The sequence below is a fragment of the Clarias gariepinus genome, chromosome 6, assembly GCF_024256425.1.
Source record: "Clarias gariepinus isolate MV-2021 ecotype Netherlands chromosome 6, CGAR_prim_01v2, whole genome shotgun sequence".
Classification (NCBI taxonomy): domain Eukaryota; kingdom Metazoa; phylum Chordata; class Actinopteri; order Siluriformes; family Clariidae; genus Clarias; species Clarias gariepinus.
In genome coordinates, this window is record NC_071105.1 from 38,397,044 (window position 1) to 38,420,021 (window position 22,978).

The 22,978-nt window shown below is 36.2% G+C and overlaps 2 protein-coding genes across 2 annotated transcripts; both read right to left on the bottom strand.

The window, feature by feature from the left end:
* Positions 1 to 9,229: 9,229 nt before the first annotated feature.
* Positions 9,230 to 15,893, bottom strand: LOC128526333 (membrane-spanning 4-domains subfamily A member 8-like). Its single transcript, XM_053498090.1, has 8 exons — positions 15,139 to 15,893; positions 13,510 to 13,690; positions 13,300 to 13,410; positions 13,153 to 13,209; positions 12,041 to 12,193; positions 11,181 to 11,294; positions 9,810 to 9,890; positions 9,230 to 9,530 (listed from the first exon to the last, which is right to left on the bottom strand). The coding sequence occupies exons 2-8, from the start codon at positions 13,669 to 13,671 to the stop codon at positions 9,441 to 9,443; spliced, it is 768 nt and encodes a 255-aa protein (XP_053354065.1). The 5' UTR covers positions 13,672 to 13,690; positions 15,139 to 15,893; the 3' UTR covers positions 9,230 to 9,440.
* Positions 15,894 to 16,258: 365 nt separating this feature from the next.
* Positions 16,259 to 22,534, bottom strand: LOC128526334 (membrane-spanning 4-domains subfamily A member 4A-like). Its single transcript, XM_053498091.1, has 8 exons — positions 22,331 to 22,534; positions 21,423 to 21,595; positions 19,846 to 19,956; positions 19,693 to 19,749; positions 19,014 to 19,166; positions 18,809 to 18,922; positions 17,862 to 17,942; positions 16,259 to 17,071 (listed from the first exon to the last, which is right to left on the bottom strand). The coding sequence occupies exons 2-8, from the start codon at positions 21,567 to 21,569 to the stop codon at positions 16,976 to 16,978; spliced, it is 759 nt and encodes a 252-aa protein (XP_053354066.1). The 5' UTR covers positions 21,570 to 21,595; positions 22,331 to 22,534; the 3' UTR covers positions 16,259 to 16,975.
* Between the last annotated feature and the right edge of the window lie 444 nt (positions 22,535 to 22,978).

A 22,978-nucleotide genomic window follows, 5' to 3' on the forward strand; every position in this document is an offset into this window, starting at 1 on the left:
CGTCTGAATTATCTTCAAATATACCAAAAAAAAAAAGCGAAAAGAATTATTTTGCATAGGTTATCTGTTTAATTCACAAAGTTCGTAAAAATACTTTAAAACAAGGGAAAAACTGTTCAAATCCTCGTTCGCCTTCTCAGCGTTTGGTAGCGAGTGACGTCATGTTTTGAATCTGCAGGCGCACATAGGGAAACTGAATTTCCCGGAACACCGGCTTTCACCCGCCACCTTAAGAGGACGTGCTGCTCCAGTGCCTGCCAATCCCGACGCACGTCACGGCACGCTCAAATAGGGCGGGGCTTCCTGTGAGAAGGAGAGCGAGGGAAAGAGAAAAAAAGAAGGTAGAGAGAGAGAGCCGCAACAGCGGACACGCATGCACGCATATGTGCACTACAGCTGCACGTAACACCCCCACCCATAAAAGTCAAAATCTTATTTTGAGAAAAAAAAATCTTTACGCTCTCGACAGTGCGTCCGCCAAAAAAAATTTTTGCTCCTTTCTTGTGGCGTATTTCCAGATTAAAACCCTGAATGATTAATGACCACCGCATTAACCGCTGGTTCGAATTGGCCATCCGAGATAGTAAGACCAAGGGGTTATGACCCGTGTATACTACTATAGGCCTAGAGCTACCACCAATATACACTTCAAAGTGTTGAAGAGCCAGGAGCAGGGCTAGAGCTTCTTTTTCAATTGTGCTATAATTTTGCTGCGTTTTTGAAAATTTCTTGGTCAATTTGGTCAATTTCCGACTCGCTTTGCTGCAATAAAACTGCACCTGCGTCCAATGCGCTTGCATCCTCCTCTAGTTTAAAAGGTTTCGAGAAATCAGGGGTGGAGAGAACCGGCGCACTACATAAAAGATCTTTTGCCGCGTTAAAAGCATTATTGCATTTACTGCTCCAAGCAAAAATTTTGGACGTACTCAACAAGTCCGTTAAAGGACATACCACGGAGGAAAAGTTTTTGCAGAAGGCACGGTAATACCTAATCATGCCTAAAAAACGGCGTAGCTCCCTCTTCGATTTGGGAATGGGAAATTCACTAATTGCCTCTACCTTGGCATTAACAGGGCGTACCTGTCCATGGCCAACTTGCTTACTCAAGTAAGCGATTACAGCTTTTCCAAACTCATTTTTTTAAATATACTGTAAAGGGCGCTTTGTCTAAGCGAGAAAAAACCTCACGCAACGAGTTTAAGTGGGCATTCCACGAATAAGAATAAACGGCAACCTCGTCCAGATACGCTTTGCAGTTCTTTACACCTGATAAAACCTTTTGCATTAGCCTTTGGAAGGTAGCTGGAGCATTTCGCATTCCAAAGGCCATGACGGTGTATTGTAAGAAATTCTCTGGCGTTACAAATGTGGAGATGTCTGACGCATGTTGTGTAAGCGGCACTTGCCAGTAACCTTTCAATAAGTCGAGTTTCGTTACAAATGATGAGGCACCAACACGGTCCACACAATCCTCCATTCGAGGTAACGGAAAACAATCTGGTTTCGTTACGCTATTGACTTTTCTATAATCTGTGCAGAATCTAACAGACTCGGATTTTGGCACCGGCAAACACGGTGAGCTCCACGGGCTCGAACTAGGCACCGCCAAACCATGGGTAAGCCAGTATTCTACCTCTTTTCTCATCTCTTCTCTCTTCTTTGGATTAACCCGATAAGGGTGTTGTTTTATCGGGGACGGCTGTAAAAGCTCGACATCATGGAACAAAACATGAGTTTGTCTGGGGATGTCTGAAAAGAGAGAAGAGAATTCATGAGTTAATAAAATCACATCTCTTCTCTGCGAATATGAGAGGTAAGATAAATGTTCCTTTAGATTGTTCAAAATATCAGAATTGGATAATTTATTGTTAGCAATTTTGTCATAATGATTCAACCCAACTTCAATTGACAGAGTGGAAACAGTCACCACTGAGGACACCTCCACTGCGGGCTTCACAGACGTTTCCCTATTCACATAAGGTTTTAACATGTTTATTTGACACACACGACTTTTCTTTCGCCTCTCAGGAGTACAAATTTGATAATTAATTTCATTAATTTTCTTCTCCACCACATAGGGTTCAGAAAACCTGGCCTGCAACGACGACCCTGGGAGAGGAAGTAACACCAAGACCAAATCTCCTGGTTTAAAATTATGTGCCACACTCTTAACATCAAAATTTGTTATTGCTTAAAACCCAAGTTTGACTTTGCCACTTCCAACACTCGATTTAAACGTTGTCGCATTTGAGTCACATACTCACATACTGTACTGTCACTGTTTTTTCCTCTGATGATAAAAACTGCTCTTTTAAAAGTTTCAGATGGCCCCGCACAGTGTGTCCATGACCAGCTCAGCCGGACTGAAGCCTAGCGATTCCTGCACCGTCTCGTACTGCAAACATCAGCATCGGGAGCCCTTCATCCCAGTCCTTTCCCGTTTCGAGACAGAAAGCCCGGAGCATGGACTTGAGAGTTTGATGGAACCTCTCCAACATGCCTTGCGACTCCGGATGGAAGGCAGTCGACAACTGATGCTTGACAGCTAGTTCACGAGGAACCTGAGAAAACAGCTTTGAGGTAAAATTAGACCCCTGATCAATTTGTATTACTTTAGGCAACCCAAACAAAGATTTTTTTTTTTTTATTATTTCTTTCGTCACCAGCTTAGTTTTTATACTGCGCATTGGAACGGCCTCCAGAAAACGAATGGCAGTACACATAAAAGTGAGTATAAACTGGTGACCTGCTTTCGATTTTGGCAACGGACCCACACAATCGATAACCACATGCTTGAACGGTTCTCCCATTACAGGAATTGGGTGTAAAGGAGCCGGAGGAACAATCTGATTACCTGACAAACATGGCACGATTTGCAATGAGCAACAACGTCGGCCTTCAAGCCCAGCCAAAAAAACGATCGTAAAATTCGGTCATATGTCTTTGTAATCCCCAAATGGCCAGAGAAAACATGGTCATGAGCCAGATTTAATATCTGTTGTTGATAATTTACAGGCACCACAATTTGTTGAACAATATCAACATTTTCCCATCGTCTCATTAATACTTCGCCATCTAGATAAAACATTACATTTTTATTAGGTATCATAAGCTCATCAGTAACACCTTAAAAATATTTCGCTAATGTTACATCAACCCTCTGCGCCGCCGCCAATTGCGAACGGCCCATTTGTAAGGGTGCAATAGTTTCATCAGACACAGTTGGTTTGACATAAAATTTTCCTGTAATAGGTGTTTGTAAAAAAAGAATCAGACAAATCAACAACATCAAGCAAAAAATTATCTTGAACGCTCACAAAAATGGACACGTGTTTCAGCATACAAAAATGAGTCTGAAAGCACGCGAGAGCGAGTAGTGCGCTATTTTTTCAAAAATATGCCAAAAATAAATTGAAGAAGTTTAAATAAGTGTGGGAAAATAAAAAAAGTTTAAATAAGTGTTTGGAAATTACTTCTTTCACTTAACATACAGTATATTTTTTCTATAATATATATTTTTGGAAATTGTACCATAATACAATTATTTTAAGTATGTTTAAAGTTTTTCCAAAAATTAAAAAATTTGGTAGAAGCATGATGTTAGTATACTTCTTATATATTAACTGATGGTACAACTTTTTCTTAGTATATTTGCAGTGTACTATCAAAGTTTTAATGAATTTATAATACAGTACACTGTATTATACACTAAAGTGTATTTTGTTCACTAGGGGGAGATAAATACAATGAATGCAAATGAGCAAATGATTATGGGTGGTGCAATAAGGAAGCTATGTATACCGTGATAAAGAATTTGCATGTATACAAAGAGTTAAGTAAGTAGAATGAGTGCAATGATTTGGATGTATGCAATGAGGAAGATTGTGTATACTATGATAACTCCACACACATCACATCTACACTACATGTTTACGTTTACATTCTGGACCATTGCACAAAGACACTTTTTCTATGCATACTTGCACACCATTATAGTTCTATGTGTACAGTATATTTCTATTTTCAGGTTTTATTTTTTCTAGTTAAATTTTTATTTAAATTTTCTATCATATTTCTTCTTTTTATATTTATTACTTATAAGTTTTAATTCTCTTTTTAAGGTCACTGGCGGTCGTGTAAGCATTTCACTACATTTCGTACTGTGTATGACTGTGTATGTGACAAATAAAATTTGAATTTGAATTTTGAATTTGAATAAATGATTGTATAATGATATATATTGTACACATATGTTAACTGTACACAGGAAGCAATTATGGGTAGTACAATTCTTTTTACAATGTTTGTACGGTAAATACAAAAATGTGTATGAGAATGAATGAAACATTATACAGTACAGTGGTGCCTGTAAGTATTAAAACAGCATATGCCATTTATTATTCTTATTCCTGTGCACAGGGGGGGTGATGTCCCTAATTAGTTCTTGTCTGTCTGGTTGAAGAGTTGTGCTGATTAGAATCAGCTTTGTATTTTAAATAATTAAAACCCAATGAATTCTCAAGGGAATTGTGAACTTCTATGGTAAATTCCTCTACTAGGGGGCAATCAAGCAGGCATAGACTAAACGAGTGACACCAGAGTACAGCAGATGTATTTTGGACTCTATGCCCAGTGGATCAAGCAGGTTTTGAAGAATAAAGGACTTACCAAATAATGATTCTTTTATAGCCATTTTATTGCATTAAATAGATTATTCTCATTATCTTGTCTTTGTGACCACTTCACTCACTAAAACACTTTTACTTTTTGTAATACTTTTAGTGACCGCTGTAAAAAAACAAACAAAAACTTATAGTTTATTTAGTTAAAACTAAAATCATAAATCTGGTTTAGGGGTAAATGCGATTCTCTGATGATGTGGAGCTTCAAAAAAGAATCCTGCAGGTTTCTCCTATCAAGTGTGCATGATGAGTTAGGAAGGAATTGTCCACATGAACATATCTCTCAGGATCTGGTACCACATTGATAAAACTCCTCTACGACAAATATACATGATATGACATAAAATATGGTCACTGCAAACCACACTTCCCAATGGCTATTGGACACCTTAATTTGGACCAGTTCTGGGATTCTGGAAATGGGATTTAGAAATTTTATCTTAAGTTCTAAGAACTGATACCAAACTCTCATTACTTGTAACCGCAAATGTTTCTGTGGTGCTTTTGTCTAGTGCTAATTACTGTACAGTATTCTGTACAATGACAATAATAGCTTCTTTGTCTTATTATTATTATTATTCTTATTATTATGATTTAGCTGAGAACTGCATCTCTGGACTGGTCTAATGCACTAGCAAAATCGATGATTTTACACTATAAAACAAAACTGATCAGATCAGAATCTGATCACTTGGCAATTTCTGTAAAGAGAAAAATGAAAAACGTGTTAGAATCGTAACACATGCCTTAAAAATAAAGAGGTTTAAACAATATCACTTAAGAAATTTAAAATGAATAAAATAACTGAAAATCCTAAAAAAAAAAGGAATGTAAATCTCTCAACTAACAAAATTCCTTACAGTAATTAAACAATCTTAATTTTGAATTTGTTAAACACCAAAACAAAATGAAGTGTGGAATATGCAAATAATATATAAAAGAAGAATATCTTTGAGAGTATATAGTATGTAATATATTACTAATAACTGCAAGCAGGTTACCTCTATGAGTGGTAGTTTATATGGAACATTTGCTCTAAAAAGGCCAGTTTGAAACTGTTCTGTATACTGTGGAAAGGCAAACTATTAGTAACTGACTAATTACCGAACCAGCAAGCTGCTGCCCAGCGATGATATCAAACTGCCTGATGCATTTGAACCAATCCTTCGCCTACTCTGACACTCACAGCAGTGGAACTGTTCCATGGTTGACTTCATACACTGGACAATAGACACTTTAGATCTATAGATAGATTTGGATCTATAGCATCATTAATGAACACCTTAAGGAAGGTTAATGACAGTCCCCAATAGATGTGATAACCTGGTGATTCAGTACATTCAGGTGGTCAGCAGACGTAATTTTATTGCCCCATTACGTCTCCAGAGGTTTGTACGGTGGACACTATGCATGATGGGAGCATCGCTCCATGCGCTTCCCCTCCTTACCCTGACACGCCCATCACCATGGAATAGGATCAGTCTGGACTCATCAGACCACATGACCTTTTTCAATTGCTCCAAAGCCACACTAATTAGCAACTTCAGCTCTGGTGACAGATCCCATCACTTGACCGGGTGCACACTGGGAAACGAAGTCCGTAAGCAAAAAAGTCTTAGGGTGCATAGCGCCCTCTAGGGGTTAACCGTGACATACTTACAAGCAACAAGCCTCAGAACATAAATCCAAGTGGCCAAAATTAATGTGTGTGTGTGTGTGAATGTGTGTGCAATATCAGCAAGCTAATTAAAGCCACCTAAACATTGATCATTATTTGGGTAGCCTGTATGGATGAGGGGAAAAAAAACCTTTATTATTTTAATATTGACCACTACACAAGGTTGCATTTATGTTAATTAATAAAACAATGTTGTTTTATTTATTTATTTATTTATTTATTTATTGCATAAATTGTCTTGTTGCAGGTTACATTGTATTGTATTTAATAGAATATTTTATTTTAATTATAAATTCTTTAAATGTTTCTTTAAATAGTGTTTTTTTTTTTCAAGGTTGAGCACATCTACTGTATATCAACAAGATGTCATGGTAGCCCCCAAACAGCTGGTGATCAGCAAGGGTCCTGCTTGATGAGCTAAGTTGCAGCTATTAAGCATTATGTACACACAATCATATCATTTCATAATGGTTCTTTTATAAATGGTATGTATTTTTAATTAACACCCATCAACCATCACATTATATTCTGGCACTCAGTTTTACCGCCATGTCTCTCACGGTAACAGCATTGGGGGTGTGTGTTTCTAAGCTTTACTGCTGAGTTGCTGCAATAACTATGGACTATAGACTGGGTTTATTCTCTCTAGGATTATTGAGCCGCAGCTTGTTGAGAACTGCACGTAGTAGCAGATAAATTCAAGATGTAAGTAAATGCTCACTGCTGTGGTGTTTGGGGGGAGGGACAACAAGGGCTTGAATGAAGTAAAAATATCTATCTGTGTTGATTTTCTGGGGTACTGTTGTTGATTATGCATTTGGTCTGCTTTGCGGGACTTGCCGATCTTTGTAATCTGAGTGTAATCTAATGTTCACACATCGTGTGCCGGTTTCTGAGGGCTTAAGTTGGTGTGCAGCTATATACAGTGGAACCTCGGATTACGAGTAAAGCGGTTTACGAAAGTAAAAACAGGATAATTAGATGTAGCAAGTGTTTTTTTTACTTTGATCTGAGCACGTGTTTTGTTTAATTCTTTAGATTCTAAATAGAATTTCAACATACTGTATTACCTATACTGCACTTTCCCATTTCTCAGTACGTTGTCCACCCCTAGTAATATTGGTGCTACATAATGTTTTGAAACACAAATTATAAAGACTTATAAAGGCACAATATTTAGAATGCGAAACTAGAAACGTAAAACTGAAAGCCATTAAAAAAGACAACAAACAAATATATTTACTGATTCAAAAATATAAAAAAGTGAGCTGTCATCCTGTTAAAAGACAAAAAAGAGCTTACTTTACTTCCTGCACTTTTAGCAGTACAATGTATATCTCCCTTTCTTGCTTTACTCTAATTAGTTCCATTTTATCATATGACTTTGTCGTTGTAACCAGTGTTGGTGGACATTACTTTTTTAAAGTAACTAATTACAGTAGATTACAACATTACTGTCTTCAAAAAGTAATCAGTTACATTACAATGAAAATAAAAAACTCCTTTGTGATTCCTCATGCATGTTGTTTATTACGGATTACATAACTTTTCTGAATAATGGATAACATTTTTAAAAAAAATAACTAAATAACTGAGTACTTAAATGGTGGACTTAACGCGTTAAATTACTCATTTCATCAAAAATGTACTCCAAGTACTACTTCTACTTTTAGGAACTTCTGCAGTGGGTTTTGCATCTGGGAGACATTTTGTTCCACTGTAGTCCTAGCTGTTGACGAGGGGAACAACCTGACTTCATTTCCCAGAATGCACCTATGTAGCTTGCTTAGGGGAGTTGTGTAAATAGACCTGGCTTTTGTGTTTGTCTCCCATCTAATTTATTAGCATTTTTTTGTTGCCACCATTGTGCGTAGTTGTCTTGGATTATTTTAATGAAACCTTCCTGTTTTGTTTGCATTTTATAACTAAAAACCTTAACTTCTGCAACTATGCCCAGCCTGCAAAATTTTTTTATTGTGACAGAATGTTAGACCAAGGTCAAGGCATAGCTGAAGGTTCTCCTCTAAATATTTTTTGGGTGGGCTGTGACATTGACATGTGATCGCAGAGCACGCCAGCAAAAAAGAAACGAGATTCCTAAAGCACCCTGGAGATAGGCTTGTAGAGGTGAGCGATCAGCGTAGCCGAGCTTCGAAGGCAGCTCATGATAAGACGTGCACAAATCAAGACATAGTGTGACAGAGCTCAGGGTGACATGTCAACAACCATGAGGGAAGGGATCAAGAGGTCCAGGCGCGGTGTTGTCCAGGGTGAGGCAGAACCCCAGACTGACAGCTGTGTGCTAACCAACAATGAGCTCAATTTCCAGGTGAACCTATGCCATGCTGCACAAGCTTGGAGCAAAATGCAGTGCTCGAGGAGTAGCTTGTCCAGCTTAAAAAGGAGGCAAATGGATTAACCTCCAAAAACCAGTCTCAGCATTAGATAAGTGTGATTTGTTTGGAGCTTAGCCCTGTTAGCATGTTTAGTGTTATTTGCTCTGATGTTAGCCCTGAACGTTCTGTTAGTCTAGTGGAATTCCCCCTTAGCTCTGTTAGCCTTATGAAAAGGCCATTTTCCACCTAGTTCATATTTTCACCTCTAAAGTAACAGCGCTAAAGTGGTATAAATAAATTTTAATACAGAGTTTAGGCAAACAGATATGTACTGTACGTGGGCTTTAACCTGAAATAATCATAATATCACTGATTACATTAAAGCTGATCAGATTATTTTTAGCTTCCACCCTTTAGCTATTTCTACAAACCCTTTTTCTATCAACGACATGTACTTAATATACATAATAGACTAGTTATAAATATGTATACAATAGTCACTTCATTTAAAGAGCAATGGCAATGCACTTATTATAGGTCTTCTTTAATGCTCTGTGGCTTGGCTGTTCTTACGCAACAGATCTGCTTGCAAAATAATATAATATTCACACTGATAATGTTTAATTATATTTTATTTTAAGTGTTAGGCTGTTTAAAGAAGCAGTGTGATGTGTAATAGGCCTAATAAAGTGTGATTAAGTAACAGCTACTGTAACAAGAACAATGTCTTATTTAGAATTTTTCTCATATGATTGGTTGGCTTTTCTCGCAGTATGCCGGAGGGCTTTCCATGGGTGGAACGCTCATGGACACAGCGTTCACTGCACTGAGCCCCTGTTTAGGAAAGGAGAGAGATTACACTGTTTTTAATCTCATCTTCACATTGTAATGAAAGCATTTGCATTTGCATGACAAACTAATCAAATTAATTGATTTTACACTAATAAAGCTTTATTAATGAGTGCCAATATAATAGCAATTATTTTACTCTTAGAAAATGTGCTTTTCATCCAAACAAGCATACTCATATTTTGATCAATAAAAACACATGAAAATACAAAAATTAGATTTTTGTATGAATGCGGTTTTAAACTTTCAATGCTGTGATCTCACCAGTTGTGCTTGATAAGCTGGGATGGAACTGACCACAGGAACACCACTCTCAGGGTTCGGAACCACATTGATGATGTTCAGCTATACAACACATGAACGGAGCTTCATAGTTGGACAATATTTACACAAGTTCACAACAGTAACAACACTCTAAATTGTTTCCTAAAGTTACAGTGGAATCCAGTAGATTGTTCTTGATTCTTCACCTTTTCAATGCCACACAAATCTTTGCACATCCAGACATTGTAATATTCGCCCTCTAAATTAGTTATATTTAATTTGTTTTAGTACATTTGGTAGTTTGTGGACTGCAGTCTTTAAGTCATTGCATAGATTTTCAGTGGGGTTTTAGTCTGGGCCTTTTTCTCCTTCAACCACTCTGTGGTCAGTTTTCTTGTGTGCTTTGGGTCATTGTCATGTTTAAAGGCAATTCTTCTTCCATTTAACAACTTTCTGGCAGAGTGCAGCAGATTTTCACTAAGAATTTGATTTAATTTTGCTCCATTTTTCTTTTATCCTGACAAGTGCTTCAGTCCCTCCTGCAGAGAAACACCCCTATAACAGGATATTATTACTCCCATGCTTTACTGTAGGAATGGTAAGTGGTATTGGACTTCCACCAGACATATTGTTTGGTGTTGTGAAATAATACAATTTTACTCTTATCTGACCATAACATCTTTTTCCATGTGGCCTCAGAATGTACAAGGTGCGTTTTAAAAAGCTTAATGACTTTGTCTTGTAACGCTCCCATGCCACATTTGTTAAGAATTTGTGATCCTGTTGTCACATGCACACAATGACCACTTTTTGTCGTAAATTCCTGCAACTACTTCAGAGTGGCTGTAGGCCTCTTGGTAGCTTTTGTGACTAGTTTCCTCTTGGCTCTTTCCATCGAGTTTGGCGCGACCTCCTGATCCAGGGAGGGTTTGTGTTGTGTCAACCAACGCAGCTAATCAAAATGACCAGAGCTGATTACAAGAGAAAGTAAAATGCCCTTGTGTGCCATTGAGAAAGTTATGATAATTTTTAGATAGGGGTGACCTTTTTAAATAAGTGATTGATTTTTTAAAATTCTTTCTGACATGGTGGTGTTATATATTTTACTTGGATGTTAAAAGTTACACTGTGTAAATACAACTCGATTAAACAGTAATAAAAAAACTGTGTCTGTCTTCTTTTCAGGCTGCAAAGCAATAAAATGTAATTATTTTAAATGGGGATAAATCTTTTCCCCGCTGTAGATATTAAGGTGGCAGTAGTTAATGTCCCATCAACACTGGTTGCTTTCAAGAACTCAAACAGAATGTCTCGTAATCTTACGCAATAGAAAATCTGAATCTAAAATAAATAAAATAAAATGTTGCTTACAGTAGGTTGATAGGAGCATGTAGCTTTGCAGGTAAAGGCTGAAATTATGATAGAGATGACAAAATGGAGCAGAGAGAAAACCAGCAGAACACCAGTGATTCCATTGGTACGGCTCTGAAAAAAATCCATCATGACCAATTCATGTAAAAAAAAATCCTGACATTTAAAGTCACTCACTTTTATTAGTCATTTTGCTTATTTTCAAATAAACACACTGGTACCTTGGCATACGTGATCCGCTTTAGAGGCGAGTTGTTAAGGCGAAATTGTGAAACGCATTTTCCTATAGGAAATGGACCAAAATATTTTGGCCAGCCATCCAAAAATATTACCAATATATACAAATTTCAAACACTATAAACATTTTTTGCATATAAAAACATCCAAAATGTAACTACTTATGCCTGCTTTGCTTGACTTTCCGCTAATGCAAACAAGTTCTAACCGGTTCCCAGACATACCCGCGACTTAGTTAAAAACGCTTTGTATGCTTTTGTATTCAAATTCTGTGCAAAATTTCATGTCTTGTGAAAATTTTAGAGGCTGACATTCATATGCTGAGGTACCAATGTAATGGTGTCTTTATTTACATTTAGGCATTTGGCAGACGCTCTTATCCAGAGCAACTTTTTTATCTCATTTTTTATCAGAGCAACATTTTTATCTCATTACACATCTGAGCAGTTAAGGGGTTAAGGGCCTCGCTCAAGGGCCCAACAGTGGCAAATTGGTGGTTGTGGGCTTTGAACCTGGGATCTTCCGAACCGTAGTCCAATGCCTTAACCACTGAGCTACCCCTGGCCCCTTTATTTTGTCATGCCTCATGCTAAAACATAAATCAATCAATAAATAAATCATACCACTGCAATTCCGTTAGGGCCACAGGTATACCAGTCATCATGGGAGAAGCAGGGTCTGCTCAACGGCCCAATCACCAAATCCAAAGAAAAGAAAATGATGGCGATTCCTGCAGCTATTAAGCTAATAATATTCAGCACCATTGCAGCCTTCACCTGAGAGAACAACAGCCAAAAGCTACATGAAAATATTAGCAAAGATGCTTTGTTTTTTATTGATATTGTAAGCTCACATGGCACTTTCCTGAAAGCATGTGGTGAACGCAAATATCTCTGACTCTCACAAATATATATGTATATAGGTAGATATATATTTTAACTGATTATTATGAAACATTTGGATTAATTTCATGATTCATGTTTCTGTCACACCTGAGCCATCTCAGCCCTGGGGAATAAGATCTGGCTCACCGGATTACTTAGCCGTCGCTTTGTCTCCCCTAGTGTGTCTACGTGTGTAATGATTTTCCTTATTTTATTTTCCTTTCCTTATTTATTCCAGTCCTGTCTGTTCACTGTTGTGCACCCTTGTGACATGTTTGTTAGTTGCTACGTGTTTGTGCCACGTGTACTCTCCCCCAGGACTGAATGGTGTCTGCAGGGACGGGCACGTTATGTTTTTTGGGAAGACCACCGTCAGGGTCAAGGTCAAGGCAGAGAGAGGCTCAGCCCTCTGTATTAAACTCTAGGTGGAGTTTTTTACTTTTTTACATTTTCTTCTCAAACAGCCCGTTTGCAGACTCAGCCTGGCGAGCCAACACTATATATAACACAACAATATATATAACTAGTGGTATATAGGGAGCAGAACGAAAATTAAATTGGATGACCGCTTGACTGTTCAGGAGCAAGCTAACATTGCAGCATGCTATCAAGTGTGGAAATATTCTCGTCTGGAGATATAATAAATGAACGATGCAAGAAGATGTGGCCGGTGCCTACGTTGAAATTCAAAGATTTGTTTGCATTTTCTTAAGTAATAAAGTACATGTACAATTAGTTTAAATAAACTTCTATTTGAAATATGAACTTTATTAACAATTTTAATGCCTAGTTACTTTTCACCCACTGCTGTACATGAAGGGGTTAAGAGTAACATCTTGGTGATTACATACCGCACAGGCATGAAGCTTGTTGCTTGCTGCAACAGCCAGAGAACCAGCGATGATGTGCTGCAAATAAGGTTTTATTTATTATTATTTTTTTTTTATGAATCTGAGAATGTAATTATATTCAAACCATTGAAGGTGAAGAACACTTACAAGCAGTGAGCCCCAGAATACGACTCCAGAGTACACGCTGATGGTCCAAGGATGGACCGCCATCACGATTCCAAACAATATTGTCAATAAACCAATCATTATTTGGACAGTCTGTGGGTTAAAATACGTTTGTGTACACACAAATAGATTTATATATAATGCAGGCTAGTTCATTCATTCATTCATTGGTGCTGTAGCTGTGTAACTTACTCCCAGTGCTTTTGGTTCTCCTTTCAGAAACTTCTGCAGCGGGCTTTGCACCCGAGAGGAATTTGGTTCCACTGTAGTCCCAGCTGTTGATGAGGGAATAACCTGGGTGACGATGGTGTAGCCACCTCCTACATTATTCAGCGGTATAGGAGCGCTGGCCATCTTCTGTGTGTTTTTTCCTCTTTTAAACATAGTAAAAACATAATCATCATTGTCAGCAACAACAACAACAACAACAACAATAATAATAATAATTATTATTATTATTATTATAATAATAATAAGTGAGTGAAATAATAAAATCAGGGAATCATTAGGCTAAGTAATTGTTACTAGACTTACTAGTACTAGTACTTACTAGAAGTATTATATTTTAAATGTAATATTACTCTTATTGAAGATTATTAGAACTTACTACTTGTAATATTACTAAATCTTAACTTTATTTAGACCTTAAAAAATTACTCTGTAGTCTACTAGTCTACATCCAGTCCCATACGTGGACAGGCGATCCTTTTATTATTATTATTATTATTTATTTATTAATTCATTTATTTATTTATTTATTTATTTTTAACAGCCATTGGGTTTTATTATGGTTTCCAAACTCATAGGGCTGAGCCCTTTACATGTACATCTCCCTATCTCACTGCAGCATTCAATGTAATGGCCAGTGACTAAGCAGGAGCAGGAGAAGGCCATAGTGCTTAGGGCAACTCCCAATATTGAGCTCTAAGAAAGACAACTGCACTGAATGCAAGGTACTTGCGATGGGGCCAACTAGGTGGCTTCTAGCACCAAATTTCAAAGAAAAGTTAAAGTTAATAGACTGGCTTCTTGCAACAGACCTCCAGGAGGAGGTCAGGAGGAGGTCTAAGTTGCTGCAAAGTCTAGCATCCTGCAGAGGCGACAAGGTGGCCCTCCCTTGCCAGTATAGTACTGTATGAATCATGCCCTCCTTAATGCCATGGTATGCCTGACTTATGCCATGCTATGGGCAAAATTATTATCTGCTTTAACGGAATTATTTACAGATCCATGCCATGCTTTGTCAGAATTATGTCTGCTCTTGACCCTAGAACACCCCACCTCCTTGGCAAAAAGGTCTTGTCAAGCTGCAGTCTGGCACTCATGTAATGTTCCTCAATGTCATCCAAGCTAAATTCAAGCTCACTCAGGACCAACCTGCTAGCCACCAAACACTGATCCAGTTGTCATACTGAGATTCTGCAGCCATGGCTAATTTTATTATGCTCAATGCAACCCTGGTGCCTATAGCAGGTTCCAGCCAAGTTGGCATGGAGAATCTCAGCTGGTTCATTCACAGCTAAGAAATATGCATACTGTAGTCAATTCACTTAAAGAACAATGACTATGCACTTATCGCAGGTCTTTTTTATATTCATCTTAGTGTTACAAAGGAAGACACATTGTGTATATACTTCTTATCTATCTATCTATCTATCTATCTATCTATCTATCTATCTATCTATCTATCTATTGGCCATTTTATTTACACTAAAATACAATGTTGCCATTAAAGGTACATTTACAGGATACAAAAGGGTAATTTCAAAGCATTTTTTATGCAAAATAATTAAGTTCAGTAAATACAGGGTTTAATTTTACCTCCTTTTTACAGTTCTTCCTCTCTTTGCCTGTATTTCTCTCTCCTTCTTCTGTGCTTTTGTATCTTCAGTATGCCGTTAAATGAAATCAATCCTGATTTTTACCATTCCAGTCTGGCAAAAGCCGTTGTCTAATGTAAAGATGTAATAAACATGACACAGAGCTGCAGACAGAATCTGAGCACAACCTACTCCTGTTTTTGTTCCTCCTCACAGAGCCGATGCACTGCATTCCCATAAGAACAGAACACATCAAAACATGTTGCCTAGAAAACATGACCTGGAGTAACCTTTACAGCCACAGCAACAGGAAAGCAATAAGAAAAAAAAACAGCTGTAAACAGTGATTTGTGGGCTGAAATAATAAATAAATGATGAATAATAAAGACCAGTTTGTACATTCTCCAAATGTGCCATAAAAAATAAATTATTTTGCATTTTCACACCATTGTATCCCATAGAAAATATTCACAACATATTTTCTGACAATTCGTTATACTGTACTTAGTTTTTTTAAAAAAATCTGCTTAAATGAAGTTAGTCCCATTTAAAAATCAAATGGTTAATAGTTAAGAAATAACTCACTTCCTGTTAGATGACCTTTCCAACATCCAAAATCTAGGATTGCAGATTCAATTCCCAGCCAAGTTTGATTCCTGCCATGTTCTCATTTTCCCATATTCTCCCAGTGTTTGGTGGGTTTCCCCAGGTACACTGGTTTCCTCCCATAGTCCAAAGACATGTAGATAATTGGCGTGCCCGAAGTGTGTGAGAAGAGTGAGTGCCCTGCAATAGATTTCATGTATGTATATATATATATATATATATATATATATATATATATATATATACAGTATATATGTTTTCTGATTTTCTCCCCAATTTAGCTGTGTCCAATTCCTCCCCATCACACTAGGGGCGCCTTGACATTAATTACTATGTTTCCTCTGAATAATGTGATACCAACCAACCGCATCTTTTTGAACTGATCGCTCATGCACCGTTGGGGGCGGCGTAACACACTCGGAGGACAGTGGGTGCACCAAGTACCTCTCATCCCTGCTGATAATATTTAATCTATATCCAAAATTCAAAACTACTTTTTTTTTTAGAGTGTATATTTAAAGGAACTGACATTACAACACATATAATAACCCAAGATCATTTAGTATTTGCAGAGCTTTAATAACTTAAGTAAAACAAAATGAAAATAATTTGTAAACAAATTGTGTAAATGCTTTGGCTAAAGAACATTAAGAAATTAGTATTTGGTGGAATAACCCTGATTTTCAATTACAGCTTTGCTCTCCTGCATCTTTCACATTGCTGTTGGGTAACTTTATACCACTTTTTTTGCTTAATGCGTTTCTGAGCATCCCTCTTCCACTCGATGAAATTCCAGACGTTTTTGGAGTTCATTGCAGTGGAGAAAGAGAGAGAGAGAGATAGATAGATAGAGAGAGAGAGAGAGAGAGAGGGAGAGCAATAGCCAACATTTCTATGGGTTGTGGGGCGAAAAAAAAAATCCAAAGTGTGAAGTTTCATAAAAAGCACATACATTTTGTAGTAAAATGTACTTTGCCATAAGATTTATATACTATAAAAATTATTCAGAATATTGTATGCATACATGTAATCAGTGTACATTTATCTGTTAAAGAAATAGATGTGATTCAAATGTTGCATGTGTGTTTAGCTGTTACAATAATCAGTGTGATATGTAATAAGAACGTATGTCTGATTGTTTTACATGTTGTGTTGAGGAACAGTGTTACATAATAGGTAATTTATTACTAAATTATTATAGGTAAAACAAATATATATTTTTTTATTTAGAATTATTCAACATGGTCTGTTTGGCTTTTCTTGCTGTCCACGGGAGAACCTTCCAGTGTTGGACTGCTCATGGCCACAGCGTTCATTGTACTGTCCCCCTGTATAAAAAGAGAATTAATTAATTAATTATAATTTTTTTAATGGCATATTTATTCGCACCTATGCTTAATAATGGTCTAAAAAACAAATACTAAAAAATGCCTGCTGAGGAGGTGATCTTTGGGAAGGGCTAAAAGAAAACCATGAACTAACGACAATTTTTCTTGATTTATGTATTAACACATGCATATTATCAGCAAAAATATTATTCAAACTTTACTTTTGTAGAACTATATACAGTATATATATATATATATATATATATATATATATATATATATATGAAATGGTTTATTTAGGTTGGGCGAAATAATTTACACTCCTAAAACCTTTATAAATAAGTGTTTATATACACTACCTGGCCAAAAAAGTCACTACTAATTTTACTGTCCTGCATCAAGCAACAACATCTTAAGGAGTTTTGAAATTAGTGGAATTGGGTTAACAACTGTCAAGCACATTATTAAAACCTGTGATGAACTTCCAACTTCTTTAAAGAAATTTGGTCTAAAAACAACATCAAGATCATTTAAATGTTAATATGCAATTGACAGTGGAAATCAAAGCTATATTTGATAGTGAAAAAAAAAAAACATAAGGATTGGACTTTGGAGTGATGGAAAAAGTCATGTATTCTGATGAGGTCAGATTGAGCCTATTCCAGAGTGATTTTGACCAAACACAGAAGGGTGAGATTTCACTCGATTAATAACCCAACATCTTCAACATTTTTTTTATGTGATTTTGAGCGCCTCAGTTTCATAAAGACATACTGCAGGTTTCTCTTACCAGTGGTGCTTGATGAGCTGGAGTGGAACCGGCCACAGGTACTTGATTTTCAAGGTTTGGAATCATATTGATGACATTCAGCTATAAATACCAATAGATATTAATTAGACAAGCTAAAATGAATATTTTTACTGAGATTAGTTAATATTCTTACAGTACCACTGAAATAACAGCACTGAAGTGGTATAAGTGAATTTTAACCGGCTGGAGTTGTATTTAGGACAAACTTTTTTTGGGAGTGTATTTGGGTGACGACGAAAGAAGTACAACCTAGCATAAACAAACCACAAGACTTATCATAACTCAACCTCATAAAATGTAATTTCTTTAAATTATTATTTTAAGTTAAGCAGAGAGTTTTGCCATACAGGACGAGAGGCAGACATGTACATGACCTTTAACCGGAAATAATTATATCACTGATTGCATTAAAGCTGATCCGCTTATTAAGAGCTTTATTCTTTAAAATATTACTAAAAATTATTTTCCTGTCAATGACGGGGGACGCTAGTCTAAAATACACAAAATAAATGTAAAAATAAATAAATAAATAAATTAAAAAGATACACAAAAATGCTGCTTGTTAAATTGTTATATTGCCTATATATATATATATATATATATATATATATATATATATATATTTTTTTTTTTTTTTTTCAGGTAAGAGCCTTTTTATCAATTTCTCAACCCGCTGAAGGATGAAGAACACACCTGGGTTATTGCAGTGTGGTTACCAGAAGCTTACTGTATATGATTGTGCCTAATATTCTTCAGTCAGCTTAAGGTTGACAACATACAGAACATACAGAGTGTTACAGAAATTTTTACTTTACTTTGTGCTCTCACACATTTTTACAAGACAGGTTGACAACAACTTTCTTCCTGTAATGTAAGGATCTAAATCTTATCCTAAAATGAAATAAAATAAAATAAAAGTTCCCTACAGTAGGTTGATCGCTGCAGGTAGCTTTGCAGGTGAAGGCTGAAATTACGATAGAGATGGCAAACTGGAGCACAGAGAAAACCAGCAAAACACCAATGATTCCACTGGTACGACTCTGAAATGAAAATCCTTATTTACGAAAAACATATTTACATTTTTGTTCATCATGCCTCATGCTAAACTATTAATACAAAAATTCATCATACCACTTCAATAGAAGGCATGTGGCAACTATGAACGCCAGTATAGTAGGAGCAGATAATTCGGTACGGCCCAAACGTCAAATCCAGGGAGAAGGCGATGATGGCGAATCCTGAAGCTACTGTAGTAATAATATTCAGAACCATCGTGACCCTTACCTGATAGAACAACAGAACATTAAAACAGACATCAGAATCAAACCAGCTCAAAGTCAGGATCCATACAAATTCTAGAAACTAAATCCTAATAGAAGCTACTAGATCAAGCCCAGGGTTCTGTTAGAGAAGTGATTGTGTGACTGCAGTCAACCCATGTTGCTTGCACCTTTGCTGAAGAAATAAATATAGCCTTGTTTAGGCTCTATTAAAAGAAACATTCTAAATTGTGACACATGAATGTGAACTAGTTCATTTTGATGCATTTGTTGACTGTGCTATTTGCAACTTGTCAACATTTCATACTGCTGCATGAAAATATTAAAAAAGAAATTTTGGGATTCTTTAATATCGTAAGCTCACATCACTTGTGGAGGTAGATAGGCGTGCAAAACATCTAGTAAAGAATGGAGCGCATATACCTTCATTTTAATTCTGACAGTTTAAACATGACCATTTAAAGATTTCAAGAATCATAGTTAAAATGATGGGAAAATATATTAAGTTAATATATTAAAGTTTGACGTACCACACAGGTATTAAGTTTATTGCTTGCTGCAACAGCCAGAGAACCAGCGCTGATGTGCTGCAAATAAAGATTTATTCATTTTATTTTTAATGACACTGACATAAAAAAAAGAAAGAAATGATATTTAAGCCGGTAAAACTGAAAAACACTTACGAACAGTGAGCCCCAGAATACGACTCCAGTGTACATGCTGAGGGGATAAGAATCGACTCCAATCACGATACCAAACAGTATCGACATCACACCAATCATTATTTGAACAGTCTGTTGTTTAAACATACACACACACACACACACACACACACACACACACACACACATACACACACACACACATATATATATATATATTTATAAAAATTATATATATATAAATATATATATATATATATATATATATATATATATATATATATACACACACACTAACATTCAAAAGTTTTAGAACACTTGCAAATTTCTTTGTTTTTGTTTAGTGATGAATTTTCTTCATTCTACAACAATAATGGGGATTTCAAAACTATAAAATAACACATATGGGATTAGCTAATAACAGCCTTTTTGTAATACTTCTTGTAAGAACGGTATTGTCAAGTGCATTTGCAAAATCCGTCAAGCACCATAATGAAACTGGCTCTCATGAAGGCCGTCCCAGGAGGGCGAGGCCAAAACCTACATCTGCCACAGACGAGAAGTTCATTTAGAGTTATCAGCCTGAAAAAATTACCAATTAACAACACCTCAGATTAGAGGCGTTATGAAGTCTTTACAGAGCAAAAGTAGCAGAAACATCTCACCATTAACTGTTCAAAGGAGATTAATGCATTTTTTGGACGCCTTCAGCATTCCTTTACAATGTAGAAAGAAATAAAAATAAGGAACCATCATGGAGTTAGAAAGTGTTCTAAAACTTTTGAACGGTAGTGTGTATATATATATATATATATATATATATATATATATATATATATATATATTTATTTTGTATTAATGCAATGCATTTGTAGTGAAAAAACAAATCAACAAATGCACCCATTTACATCAATGAGACAAAAATGTATGACCAATTACAAATGATGCAAGTAACGTTGCTGACCTCTTAACGATGATTCACGTCACTGTGTGGGATGTTAAACCACGTCTATAGATGGAAAGTTAAAGGTTGAAAGTGTTGGATGTGGGACAGGGTATCGAGGGCTAAAGGTGAGGGTACTGATTATTTTCTGGTCTAATCTAATCAGAGAACTGTTAAAGATTTTTAATAATGATTTAGAGGACCAGATACACAACACACTGCTGTGTTTCTGGTCAGAGTATCCAGGCTTACTCCTGTACACAGTGAAAGTACCAATAGAAAGGATCTGTTTGAACTTTAAATTCATAAAAATTTTTTTGTCTTATTTCCAGTTACAGTGCCTTTATAGTTTATAGTACATGATTAGTAGATGATCTATTAAATGTAAAGAATGTATAGTTATTTCATTAGTACATAATAACCATTCCATTTTTAACCATATTTATGTATATATATATACATAAGATGTTAAATTGTTTATATATTAATCATTTTAATATGAAAAATCACACACAAAAAGGTCTTCTTGTAAAAGAATGTTAATATAAGTTAATTGTTGCATTTTTTTTAGACATTTAAATCTAAAGTAGGCTTTTAATTATTAATTAATTTATTTATTTATTTATTTCCGTTGTGATGTCATTGTGTATCTTACTCCCAGTGCTTTGGGTTCTCCTTTCAGAAATTTTTGCAGTGGACTGATCATCTGAGACGGATTTTGTCCTGCTGTTGAAGAAACAACTTGAGTGACGTGGGCGAAGCCACTTTCTACATTAGTAAGCGGAACAGGAGCGCTGGCCATCTTTAAAGCACCTCTGGGTTTTTAATCTGTGAACCAAAAAATAAAAAAAAAATCAGTCAGCATGATAAGGTAAAGTGGTTTAATGCCCACACCAGGTCCCGACCCAGGGTTAGGCAAGGTTTAATGCCGAGTCTCAGCCCAGTGCCTACAGTATGACATACCCCAGCTTTGCTTCTTGTCTCACATTAGTTGTATTTCCTGCATGTTCAGTTGTGTTATCTTGCACTAGCATTAGAATTTTGTTCACAATATACTGTAGATAATCTTCAGTGACCCAGGCTCGAGTCTTGCTTGTTTGACATGATGTTTGATATGCCCACACTTGCATCTTGCTTGGTAATTTAGAATATATAAACTATTGTACAGTAGCTAGCACTATTTATCCAAATGTGTCTGAAGATTAATGCAATTATTATGCAGAAAAAAACAAAGAAGGCACAAACTCTAATCTGATCTGTACAGCACAGCGCTTGTTATATTTCTTACTTTATTGGTACAGTAAGTAAAACAGTAAAACTTTACATCACCTAAATTTTTATCAGTTTAAGATGTTTACTCTTCATAACTGAGCATGTTTAAAAGCTTAAACTTTAGACTTTCAGTAGATTTCACCATTTTGCACAAGTACACTTTTGCTTTGAACAAGGATCTTTACATAATGTACACCTACACCACAGTATCTCCTTAATTATTTAATCCACTTAGTTTATATAGTCATTTAGTTAAAATGAAAAAATATGTATATGCATGGTCTATTTTACCTTCTTTTAGATGTACACTCTTCTCTCTCTCTCTTCTTTTTTTTCTGTTTGACTTGGTGTGTTTCTCTCAACCCTTTCTGGTTAGTTTCTTCACTGTGGCATCGGATGAAATTTTACAGGTTTAGTCACGCAGATTTCCTGTGTCGAGATCTATGACAAAAAAAAAAAAAAAAAAAAAATCCCTGTTGAAACTGCTTGCCTTGATGTTGCACAGAGACACAGTGAGGATCTGAACTTAGTCTGTCAATGCTTATGGTCCACCTCACAGAGCTGAAAAAACTTCTGACCAACACATATTCCAAGATGGGACCGGTGAGGTCGGCTGCAATGATGACTGCTCCAACCTGTTTTTCCTTGTCCTTGTTTTTTAAGTTAGTTTTTAGTTATTTAAAATGATTAACAACTGATGGAATTGGGGAAGTCGGTAGCTCCAGGTTGGTGGGAGTCACATCCACAGGAGTTAACATTGATCATAACATTCACCTTATGCCATGGACACTGCTTTAATTGAGCTGTATGAGACGTTTACACAGAACCAGACACAACACTGGGATGCTGCACTGATATTGGCCGGAGACTACAGGACATACACACACCCTCATCTGGAAAATGAACAAGGAAGATCTTGAAACAAATTTGAGTGTGCAC

Excerpts from the sequence above, each read along its gene's own strand:
- LOC128526333 (XM_053498090.1), bottom strand. The coding sequence starts at position 13,671 with ATGGCCAGCGCTCCTATACCGCTGAATAATGTAGGAGGTGGCTACACC. Across the intron at positions 13,210-13,299 it reads TATTCTGGGGCTCACTGCTT|CACATCATCGCTGGTTCTCT; the intron begins GTAAGTGTTCTT and ends CCTTATTTGCAG. Across the intron at positions 9,531-9,809 it reads CAGCTTATCAAGCACAACTG|GGGCTCAGTGCAGTGAACGC; the intron begins GTGAGATCACAG and ends TTTCCTAAACAG.
- LOC128526334 (XM_053498091.1), bottom strand. The coding sequence starts at position 21,569 with ATGGCCAGCGCTCCTGTTCCGCTTACTAATGTAGAAAGTGGCTTCGCC. Across the intron at positions 19,167-19,692 it reads ATAAACTTAATACCTGTGTG|GTAAGGGTCACGATGGTTCT; the intron begins GTACGTCAAACT and ends TTGTTCTATCAG. Across the intron at positions 18,923-19,013 it reads ACATGCCTTCTATTGAAGTG|AGTCGTACCAGTGGAATCAT; the intron begins GTATGATGAATT and ends TTTTCATTTCAG.